This window comes from Cyprinodon variegatus, unplaced genomic scaffold (genome assembly GCF_000732505.1).
Source record: "Cyprinodon variegatus isolate N-32 unplaced genomic scaffold, C_variegatus-1.0 Scaffold98, whole genome shotgun sequence".
NCBI classification, from domain to species: Eukaryota; Metazoa; Chordata; class Actinopteri; order Cyprinodontiformes; family Cyprinodontidae; genus Cyprinodon; species Cyprinodon variegatus.
In genome coordinates this window covers 675502-688008 of record NW_015150551.1, presented here as the reverse complement: position 1 = coordinate 688008, position 12507 = coordinate 675502, and the positions used below count along the sequence as shown (strand labels likewise).

Below are 12507 nucleotides of genomic sequence, written 5' to 3'. Positions count from 1 at the left end.
GCAGAGTGGGAGTCCAGTAAACAGCAAATATTAAATTTTGTGCTCCTTCGATCATTTTTGAACCATGTTCAATGCTAAAATAAGCACTCAGCATTAGAGGATTCAGCTACTGCTGGATGCTTTGTTGCATCAGTGAGACTTGGCTGCCCATCACTATGATGTTTCATCACGATACTGTTTTTTTGTTTATACCACTGTAACCTTAAAAAGCAACAAAAGGTACAGTTTTAGAGAAGCCTTGGCCTTTTTCAATCTTATGTGAATGTAATTGCTAGTACATTTCCACTGTGATTATAAGCTACTTTTGAAACACTAGGTTCACTCGCCGTCAGATTGTCACATTTACTAAATTGGAATATGTGATCTGATCAGGCTTATGTAATAAACAATTTCATTCATTAAGTCCATATTTCTGTTTTAAAAATGATTTTCTTTATTGGGCAGATATGTTTTCATCTTTATGCTTTAAAAATGCAGAAAAAATGGCTTAATAAGACACAAAAGACCAAGAAAACAAGAAGTGGTAGAGATTTAATTGAGCTGTGGGACTGGGTGGAAATCAGCCTTTGATGATTAGACGGTTCTAATTGTTCATTATTTTGGTAGTTTTTTCTTTTGGTTTTTATTAAAATAGAAAAATTACACATTTTTTTAAATACATTTATTCCCAATAAATAAATCAAACGTTTCACAAAGGTTGACAATATTTACAATTTTCCCTGTCTTAAAGTATTAAATTTGAAATATATATCTGTGGTAAAGGTCTCTGTTCTTATGAATACAAAAAACACAAAATGTAAACGAAACATGAAATACACAAAATATTTTTATTTTTCTGTTGCAGTGTTACGTAAATAATGTTTCACAGATGAAACTGTAGAGACGACGAAATTTTACTAAAACAAAAATGGCTAATGCTGTACAACATTATGATATATAAATTATGTACAGATTCTCACAGCATGAAGGAAACATTACTCAGATGTACGAAACAGATGTAGCAGACAAAAACGAAATGCAAAGTTGAGTTAAACTGCACTGAAGAAAGTTCTGGACCGTGAGATTTTTTAATTTTAACATTATTGGTCATAAAGTAATACTTACTTGGCTCAATTGGCAGATATATGCAATAAAGATAAGATTTCAGTACAAATATTCTGTAATATCATCAAATGGACCCTGAAATGTTGCACAGAAATGGAAAAAACAAAAAGAAAATCCAAGGATTTTTTTTCTCAGCTTAATTGAAGTGAACTAAAAACATACAAACATGTAGTGTATTCATAGAATAACTCAGGTATTGTGTAACATTTTTTTTATAATATGAATAAACGTGATTGAATATCAGCAAACACTGAGCCTCAAGTTTGGGCAACTTTGGTATAAAATGGGTATAAGCAGAATCATAACTTGTACAAAGTGTTTTTCTCTTCAACTCCATTTCAATCAGCAGCTCCAAATTCACAGTTTTGTTTTGCATTTTCCCCTCTTTCTACATCACCATAGGTTCAAAACCACGTCAAACAGGTAACAGACAAAAAAGGTTGACACAAACATGCTGGATCTTTACCATTCATGCAAATTCCACTCATCTACCATCCAGGAAACGATACACAGGTTGCATAGATACATGTAAATCTGCAGCTCCTGTACACTGCTTTCACGTAAAGCTAATCAATAGATTTTCTTTTGGTATATTTATAATGTTTTGAAATCACTTGTAGCATTTCTCCATTTAAAGGGAAGGAAGTTCACAGCAAGAGGAGAGGATTCAAAACACTATTGTTTGGCCTGCACGTCTTTTCCTTTAAAGAAGGCCTGTGTATCTCCTGAGAACACTGGGATAAGAAACACGGGTTTGTGGTAACGAGGTCTTAGCAACAGTCTAGCTGTGCCGTTAGCGATGCTCTCCCTCCATTCACTGTGCTTCCTCCTCACGCAGAAACTGGAAGACGGATGAAAAATCCTTGTTGGCGTAGCCGCGAGAGCACATAACTCGGTAGATCTGGTGGGCTAGGGATCCCAGAGGAATGGATGACTTTGTGTTGGTAGCAGTATTCTGCGCTAAACCAAGATCCTACAAATTTGAAAAGAGAAACAGAGTCAGGAAGACATATATACATACAGGGATAACATACAGGTAAGATGTACTAAGAATAACCATTAAGATCCATGTCATCATTCTTCTGAAGAAAGTTTATAAATCAGTCTATTATCTGCATAAAAGCTGAAACGTATGGAAACTGTATATAAAAAGGCTTGAAGAGGGATCTTTGGGTAACTTTTGAAAAATACTATTCCCCTTCTAGAGATAACAGGAAATGAACAACCTAAAAAAAAGGCCCTAATGGATCTAAGAGTTGAATTAAAAGGAATATGGTGCTGCTTATACCTGGATACGTTTATTTGTTAGCCATTTCATTGTAGATTTTGCTTTATGTTTTGAATCATTGTCTTATTGGAAGATAAATCTTCATCCCGATCTCAGGTCTTTTCCAGACTTCAACAGGTTTTCTTCCAAAATGCTTCAGATTTGTGCAGTATACGACTGAATGTTGTCCTATGGACAGACGCTCCCACCTCAGGTGTAGATTTCTGCAGTTCATCTAGTCTTCTCCTTGTTTTAGCTGAAGGTTTAGAGGGACGGCCGATTCTTCGTAGATTTGCAGTGATTTGATGCTCCTTCCATTTTAAAATTATCGCTTGCACAGTGCTCCTTGGTATGTTTAAAAATTGCGAAACCTTATTACATCCAAATCCAGCTCCACTTCATGATTGTGTCCCACTTGTTGATTCTTCACAGAAAAATTACAATTATATATCTTTATGTGTGACTCCTGAAAAGTGCCAACCAGTAGAAAAGTTCAAGGTGGGGCGAATACTTTCATATTGCAGTATTCTAATGTTAAATCTTGTTGTTTTCATAGCTGTGAGAACAAAATCTCTAAAAATGTCTAAGGACATCACTGTAAATCTTTATGATCAGTGCTCCTGCCAGTGCATATGCTGTCAGATAACAATATCATGCAGTAATTAGGCCATTACTCTAACTTAAATTAGGGGTAACAACTGTGGAAATAAGAGTTTTTTACCCCTTTACCTCCTTATTTGCACATATTTGAGAGATATAGCTTTTAAAGGACCTTAAGTCAACACTGTTAAAACATATTATACACATACAGGCACGTAAGGTTGTTTAGTTGTGCATATCTAGCTTCAGCATTTCTCCTACCATATGAACACATATGTTCTTGGCAGCAGATAAAGTGCAACTTTTTAAGGCAGGTGTAGGATGACTATAAGGATGTTTGAAAACATTTCCAAATGACTTGTCTGTCAAAATAAACTGACCGCTGGTCAGAGTAATTTTTCTACCTCATAAAATGCAGCATGGTTGCTGCACTGGTGCCTAACTGCCCCCTCTGACTGCAGGGGGCTCAGTGCAACGTCTCACTAGGTTAGTCTGATTTTCTACATAACAAGGGGACATAGGAACGTCCCACAACCCTGAAATTAAAAAAAAGAGAAAATAGTAGTGGGCTGAATTTGTATAGATGCTAAAAAGAAAGAAGGACATGGGTAGTAAGAGGGAAGAAAACGGATCAGTTAATTTTTTTTTCTCTTCAGCAAAATTTATGCTTGGAAACTTAGCAAATTGAGTTACTAAAATAATATTCTTTATTTCAACTAATATTCTTATTCAATGAGTATGATAGCGAGTGTGTGTTAAGGCGATGTCTGGACAAAAAAAAGTCAATTTTCTTTTTCTATCTGGTGAACATCTAAGGCAGGGGTAACCAACTAAAAATCAGCGGGGTCTGAATAAAGAAAATCATCAACCAGTAAAGGTCCGGAGACATTTTTTATTATAATCTGTTACTTTAAACAGAATTTAACACTGAAATAAAAAGCAGGTGTTTATGCATCCATGTTATATATTGAATGTTTAACAAAGAAAATATTTACATTTTTTTTTTTCATTTCAAAATCTAACGTGTTTTTTAAAGCAGAGAACAACTATTATTCAGTTGTAGACAATTTACTGATTTACTTGAATAGACAGTTTTTTATTATGGCTTAATGAGAGAAATGGGCTTTATGCTGCCCTGAAAGTCTTTAAATCTGGGTTTGAATGGCGACAAAGCCATTCTCAAGCACATATTAATGTGCTCATTTGTGAGCCTGGATTAATACTATTTTTTTATTATGGTAATGGTTGGGAATCCTGCTTCACAGCAGTAGGTTGAGCCAAACATACTCAAATTGTACAGGGTCACCTTTGTGCATGCCATTTCACTTTCACCAGTTCACCACAGTTCTTCCAGCAGTCCACACTTTCTTTTGCTTTCTCTTTCTCATCGTCTTCTCCTTCTTTCCTGTCGTCCAGCTTGCTAAAGGTTTGCCTGCTGTGTCTAAAAGTGGCTCGCCGCAGTGACCCTGACTGATACAGCTCATTGGCTAATTTGTATCACGTGTAGCCTGGTCCTGGGTGCTCCCAAAGGCTTTACTATATTAACAGGAGAAGCAGTGCAAGTGAAGTTAGACACCGTCGTCGGACAACATGCAGTAATTTATAAATGTTTTAATGTTTTCAGGTTGGGTCCGGATTAGCCAGCAGGTGGGTCTGATCCAAGGTAATCACAGTCAGTGTGCTTGTAGTACACAGAGGTGGAAGTTGGATGCTGATGTTCCTTTTACAGAATACGGCTCATGGCATTGGGTTTCCTTTGAATGAAAGTGAGAAGTGCGAACTGCCGTTGAGTTTGCATCGTTTTGGGTGAATCACATCTGACTATTGTCTGTGGGCTGATAACGGAGTCAGGTGTGATGTCTATCGGACTTTGATAGGACGCCTAGGCATGTCCCACCAGAAGGAGGGCTAGAGGACCAATAAAGAAACACATGAAAGGGACCATGTCTATCGGCTGGTGTGGAAAACCTTTGGCTTCCCTCAGAGGAGCTAGAGGTGGTATCTGGGGATCTCAGAGTCACCGACAATACTGCCAATATGACCTGAATGAAGAGGTAGATAATGCTTCTCACATGGAGATCCAACTTCTTTTGAACACATCAGAGATCAATGACTTACAGTAGACTCTGGCTGTGGGCATGTGATGTTGATTCTAACAACAGTGGGCTGAGTTAAAACACTACTGTCCAATATAAAATCACCTGAGAGGGACACTGGCCAAAGGAATGGTTACATATTGTAGACTGGAGAAGTACCAAGCCTAATGCTATAAACAATTAGATGCATGTTTAGCTAGACCTTAGTTCAAGATAAATCTCACCAATCTTGGAAAAATTCGTCAGACATTCTGCAAGCTTTTCAAATTTCTTTGATTCCAAAATCACTTTCAAAAAGCTAAAGAAAAGCTCCAAGAAGACAAATGATATGGGAGTAGAACTTAAATTTGATGCAGCTGTAACAAAAACATCTGCAAACAAAACTAAAAAAGAAAGGGAATACCTTGGCCATTAGAGTGGTTCCATAGCCACCCTGGTAGTTGTTGGCTGAGGGGACACCCTCCATTACTCCAGGGACGGGGTTGTATGAGTCGCTGGACCAGCATCGACCCGATGACATGTTAAGGATCTTTGCGAGTAGCTTGGGGTCCAAACCCAGTCTAAAACAACACAGACAAGATAGAAATTGTTAGCGTAAGTTGAATTTAAATTCTGTCATTCTAGCCATTCTAAAATGGCTAAAATAATTCAGAGCTTATAAAATAAAAATTGCAAATTCAAAAGACATTAATATTTCACATGCAGCAGATAACTCTTTTTGGTGACTCCATTTAGTATAACTCAGACCACTTGGTCCTACAGGCTGAAAGTTGTATTAAGAGCCAAGATCAATGTGTCCATATGAAGTATCAAAATGATTTAACTAAAGTTTTGTTGTTAGTTGAAGTTTTACACGGGAAGATCACTGCTACAAATAATCCCAGGATTGAAAAACGGTTTAAAGATTTAAACAACTGCAATTTTTTGTTATGTTATGTTATCTTTCAGAGTAACTGTTTGGTGCCTGCATCACCAAATCAAACCAATTCATTTAGTTTTATAAAAATGATTGTTTTGTGACTATGATTTCAATGGCAATCTCCTAGTTACTTACAAGGGTAGTGTTGATTGATTGTAAGATTAATAAAAATCATATAGAAGTGTGGTTTAGATTTGTTGTTAGCAGCTACTCCGCCTAATTTTATTCAATAAAAATCATTCAGTGGGAACATGACAAAAAAATGCTGGATTTGTGTTGTTTAACATGCATTAACGAAGCAATTCAAGTGCAGTAGACTGTCAGTTTTTAAAAGTTTTTTTTATCTTTTAAAGGCCTACGGATGGTTGTTGTAAAGTGTAAAAATTGGTCTTGTTGGCTGTTATATGGTGAACAAGAGTTTAATTTTCAATGGAGGATGCAGGAAAACACTTTCTACTGAATTTCTTCACTGTGGGATAAATCTTTTTTTATTCTATTCTATGCATTCTTTGTTTCATTATCAGGCACAAATATCTAACTGTAGATGTAGCTACATTTTATTAGTTAAATCTTACATTTTTCAACAGCAGGAAAACAGCTGTTTACATTGTGCCACAGCCACCAAATCTTTTTTAAAACCTGTATAAGAAATGGAAGAATAAAGAACACTAACAGCGTTCAACATATAGCAAAAACATGGGTTGAAGCCTTAATATTTTTTCAGATACCTGCAGGTCTTGCTTTATTTTAATGATAATTTTGAAATTTTAATGATAATTTTGAAATATCTTAATTTAACTAAGAACTAATGCACGCAGTTATGTCACTAATAAAATAAGTGTCCCTTTCCAAAATGACCTCTAACATGCAAAGGCCCGCTGTGGAGTAAAGGAGAGGAAATATGTTGAATTAAAATGGTAAGAGAATAGAATTGTTGTTTAAAAATAGTAGCTGAAGAGAACTGGGCACATGTGTGAAATTATACTGATTTTCAACTTGCTGAAATATCTGACGTTAATTCTGCCGGGAAAATATTTTCCTATTGGGTAGGAATTCCTCAACATGGAAAAAAAATGGTTCTCAGTTGTCTTCCCTTGAAGCCTTGTATCGTGATAATGTAGAACCAGATGTCCTTACCAATAGAGACAGGAAATGAAAATGCATTTTATGAGCAGTGAAAAGGCCATTACCAGAGAATGGCTCAAGAATAAACAACCTACATCTAAGAACCAGATCAACATTGCAGAAGAATTTTATTAAAGTGTTTTCAGGACTAAAAATGTATCAAATTTTGGTCAAAATGAAAAGAACATGTGAAACCTACACACCCGATTTTATGTGAAATTGCTTTTTAAATGAAGATCGCTGGAGATGACAATACTATTTTTTTTTCCTATTTTGTAAAGACAAAAAACATGAAATGTTCTCTTGTGTTTATATGTGCTTCTTCAGTAAAACAGAGCATTAAAAAAAAAATTCAATATAATTATAACTAAATCTAGATTTGTTTATCATGGTCGGTAGCTTTTAGTGACATGTATATAATTAGCTTGCAAGCTGAAAAAATGTTATAGATATATATTGTTCTGAACTTGTGAACTGTGCAATAATCTTTATCAAATAGTTTGGTATTATTTTGAATGTGAGTGTGGCACACATGACCTGGTTTATTTGCTTGATTCTTAGTATGACGATGTAAAGCTACAGATTTTACCATAATGTTATATGTTTTTCATTGTTCCTACAATAAAAAACACATCATGAGGGTATTTGTTAGATATTGGTACTTATTTATGTGCATCACCTTAAGATTTTTGATGCCAAAGCTAACCTGGAAAAATAGATGTGGCATGAAGATGGGTAATAGTATTGTTTGCAAGCTTTAAAAATAAAAAACAGCCCAAAAGAATAATTTTCAAACATCTGACATTAGAAAAAGCTTTATTGTACTATTTTACACATACAATGAATTGGCTTTGGTAATAAGGTGCTACACACAGACATACGGACAGTTGAAATAAATAAGTGTGGAAATCTATAAAGAGAAATAAACAAATTAACTTTTTTTTTTTTTAAAGGATTTTCAAGGCTATGAGAAACAAAGCGAGTAAAAATTGCTCTTCTGGTGACCCCAGCTGAACCTTAAGCCAGGCTCTGACCATTCCTCAGTGTTAATAGCTGAAGCCTTCGTAATGCTGGCTAATGCAGTATTGATGTCCGCCACCAGAACTATCTTTCATTATCTCTTTTTTTCCAAGAAAGTGGAGGAGGAGAAGTGGTAAAGCAGCACAGGGGAGCCGTAAACCTTGCAGCCACAAACCATTCGCTGTGCTCCCCACTATGCAGCAACAGAACTTTAGCAGGCATCAGGACTAATCTCTGGGCTACGATAATGAGTGGCAAAAAGCTGACACAAAGAAAGGGACCAAACATAGGAAAAGAAAGCACAGAGAAATTAAGTGCCAACCATTACAGCAGTGAGGGTGTAACCGTAGCGCCTGTTTTGGGCATTCAGTGTGCCAGCCGAGTGCAGCTTTTGTAAATTACCGATTTAAAGGCCACTGTAAAGTCGGCCACATCAAGTCCTCGCTGCTTTAGTTTATTGTTACTTACAGGCCTGTAACTCCATTCTGCTCTCAATATGACGATTAAACCATCATAGGTCCTTAAAGCCAGCAGCCCGCCCTCCCTTTTTCCACCTGGCTTTCATTCTGCCATTACCACAGTTTTATTATCTGTCTAGTAACTAATTAAGAAAAGGGACTGGATTTAGTTTCTTTGTGTCTCTCTCCTTCTCTTCACTGCTTATGCGTTCTCCCAGACACTAATTTTTATTTTTATTAACCACTAGTTTTGGAAATGTGGCATCAGTGACTGCGATGTAAAACGTAATTTCACTCAGTTTTTTTACTGCAGGCCTAAAAGGATGCTTCACCGTCCTGCTTCTATGCTCTTCCTCCCCCCCCTCCACCATCCCTGTTGACACCTCCCCGTCTACGGACTCTTGGGGACATATGTTTGACATCGAAGTCTCCCCCCTCTGTTTGGCTCTCCACTTACACACACACACAGAAGCAGACAGCCCCTCCCAACGTTCTGGGTCAGCAGCTGAAAAGGTTACTGCCTGAGCTACAATAAAGCGGGTCCGAGCGCACGGATCGTTTGTTACGGCAACCAGAGAAGCTGACGGGGAGCTGTTGTCCTCTGTTAACGATAAATCAATGATGTTCCATCTCTTGTTCCCTTCCCACACACACACACTCAGCTGTGGTTATAAGCTGATGCGGTGGTATTGCTCTTCGCCTGCGGTAATTTGCGTGGAGAAGAGGACATGTCACGCTTTAACAAGATCGACAGGGATAAAGAGACGCGGACGTGTTGCCTTGTAACGATGCTGCAGATTAAAAAAGGAGATTGAGCTACAGATGGAAATAAGAGGGGAGGGCGTTTATGCTGTTTATGTGCTGCGAGCGTTGGCAGGTGGGGTTCATTTGCACCAGTGATATTAAGTGTCTGTTTCATCATGATTAGCTTCTCGTCCTCATTCGGTTCCACACAAGAGGAAGCCCGGCCCGTTCCCCATTTATTATTTCATTAAAGAGCTAACGAGCACAAACACACAGACAGACGTTTACTATCCCACTTATGGAGACAATAAGCTTGTTTATTGCTGATGTTTAATCTTTATCGTAACATATGCTCACCATCTCTCAGCAGCTGATTAGAGGAGAGCTGTTGGTACTTCTGTTCTCTATTTATACAAGCCGCGTACAAACGGGAATGTTTATGCTTTGATTTCTTGGGAAAAAAAAGTCATGGAGTATTTTACGTCAAAGATTTCACACCTGCGTCCATGGTAAGGGGACAGAAAAGCATCACAAGCGTCACACAGCCCTTAGCAGAAAAAAAAAAAAATCTGTGTTGCTCATTTAGATTATCCTTCATAACTTCTAACAGTATCATGTAAAAATATTCACATATTCCGTCTGACAGCTTTTAATAATATTGTTGGATGATTTCTTTAAGTATTTTAATAGCTTTTAATGTGGCAGACCCACAAAACCTAGAACAAAACTGCGATCTGGTTGGAAAAAAAGATTAAGTGCTGTATTTAGGTTTCATCACTCTGATTGTTGTAAATAAAAAATATAGTAATTGCTTCCAGAGGGCATTTTACTAGTTAAAAATTATTAAAAAATAAAAATAAAAAATCATTTGTGAATAATCTCATCTTAGTTTAAATATACCAAGCAAAAAAAGACCAGGCAGGTCAGGCATGAAGTTATAGAGAAGTTTAAAGGTTTAAAATAGTTCAAGGTTAAAATAAAACAATATCCTTAGTCAGTCAGTGGGTAACTTTGGAGGAGTTACAAAGATCCAGGTAGGGGAGCCCCTAATAAGGAGGGGTGTGACAATGCTTCATGAAGTCATGAAACAGAACATGTTTGTGATCGTTTTGGGGCAAAATATGAAATAGTTTAAGGGGTGTGAAGACATTTGAAGGGCTCTATGTTTCCTCTCTTTTTATGACCGACTGGCTGAAAATGGACAACTAGAAATAAAAGCAACAATATTTTTTGCTTTACTCTAAGTAAATCCAATATGGATGGAAAAGATAACCCAGATACCATCAAAATGATAAAAAAAAAAAAAAAATGTGTGTGTGGGTGTGTGTATTAATAATTGCAATGTGCCGCCATTCGTTACACCACGAGCATGTTATGCTCTGCTGGAGACGGGTGGACCTTCTATCTGTGATCAACAAATTAATTCAATAAAGGAAAAGAATGCTCGTGTTCTAGCATTAGAAGCTAAGAACATATACACAAACATATTAAGAAAGGGCCGTTCTATCAAGTTTGAGTGCAGCATGATAAAATGTTATCACCATTGTCCTGTAATTTAGCTATGAGGGATCACTCTGCTTTGGGTTGGACTGCATTTGTGTGTCTCAACACAAACGTTCCTATGAAAGCTTCTTCACTGTGAAGACACAGCTGAATTGCAGCTCGGGAGATTTACATAGTGCGAGTAAATGATGACAGACTTTGTCAAGCCCCCTAATAAAGCCTCAGAGAAGGTGGAGTAAGAAGAGGTTGAGGCATAAGTAAAGACACACAAATACACAATGTATGCAGGCTGTTAAGATAAAGCTTTCATACGAGTCCCCCTTTCATCAAAATGAAGATAATTCACATTCAAAGTGACAGGATGGAGTAAGGAAATCTTTTTTTCTCTTCACAGCAACACATTGGAATGATATGCACTGTGAGATCTGTACTAGTAGACAATGTGTTTAAATATAAATCAGAATCTATGTGAGTGTGCATGTTTCCAAGACTGTGTGGCAATGTGTGAATCTGTGTTGTTCGCTTAATGCCTCCATATTTCAGAAGCCTGGAGAAGGGATTTATGCGAGGCTGCTCATGCCAATTTTCCTTCTCTGTCTGGGCGCAGATAAATCAGACGCACTAACACAGCTGCACTGTGTAAAAAAGCAGTTCGCTTACACTCACATGTGCAAAACTGGATGCTTACCCATTTTAACAATGTTAAACCATAAAAATAGATAAAAGTGCAACAGTAGGCGAGGAAACTGTATATGTGTATATACCCTATACATATAAATATATATCTTTAAATGCTTTTTATCTTTAAATGCTTTTAAGTTGAAAGTGAAACAATTTGAAGCAGTCTCAATGATCTGTAATTGTTTTACTTGATATGTTTTTTTATTTTTTATGTACCTGTCATTTATTTTAATATATCTCAAGTAACTCTGCTGCCTCTTGGCCAGGACTCCCTTGAAACAGAGGTTTTTATCTCAATGGGATTTCTTTTTTCATATATATATATATATATATATATATATATATATATATATATATATACATACATACATACATATATATCTCCGGGTCAAACAACTCGGCAAGCAACCTGTGTTAAAATCACCTCGCCTCTGATCTGCATGCTGTGGGTACATCAGAGCCAGGTTGGCCTGCTAATATATGTGACACCATTTAATGCAACATATGGACATCCACACACCACGGCAGTTGCTTCAGATCTAATAAGCCGAAACAACTCTGTTTACATTCAATGAATATGGCGCTGCAATGTTAAGAGGAATACGGTCAGATAAAAGAGCAAAACAATAACGCATGTTTATTATGCTCTTACATGTTGCTTTCCATTGTTTACTATCCGGATGTCTGTTGCACCGGTGATGTGATATTAACGCTAATGCTACATTCACACCGCAAGCAGCAGGAGCAACAAAAACACGCGTGCTTCTTCATTTTTGATGCTTGTACAAGTTTAGTTCTGACACGTGGCTGAAGCATCTTTGCTGCTCCAGCTGAGTGGTCAAAAAGTGGGTCTGATGCGCGTTGGGAGGAGCTACCCTATCCTTTCTTTGCCTATAACAACGTAAGATATATTTGCAGTTATCATTGGGTAAAAATAAGTTTTTAAAGTGAGAAAGTCCGCCTGAAAACTGCAGTCAGTTCATCCAGATT

The 12507-nt window shown here is 37.0% G+C and overlaps 1 protein-coding gene across 1 annotated transcript in view; it reads right to left on the bottom strand.

The window, feature by feature from the left end:
• Window positions 1–816: 816 nt before the first annotated feature.
• Window positions 817–12507, bottom strand: part of LOC107084328 (3-hydroxyisobutyrate dehydrogenase, mitochondrial-like) — a 42911-nt gene continuing 31220 nt past the window's right edge. Inside the window, exons 7-8 of the mRNA XM_015374122.1 lie at window positions 5471–5627; window positions 817–2077 (exon numbers count right to left, since the gene is read on the bottom strand). Of these exons, the coding sequence (XP_015229608.1) occupies window positions 1919–2077; window positions 5471–5627 (316 nt within the window). The 3' untranslated portion in view covers window positions 817–1918. The remainder of the gene's footprint in view (window positions 2078–5470; window positions 5628–12507) is intronic.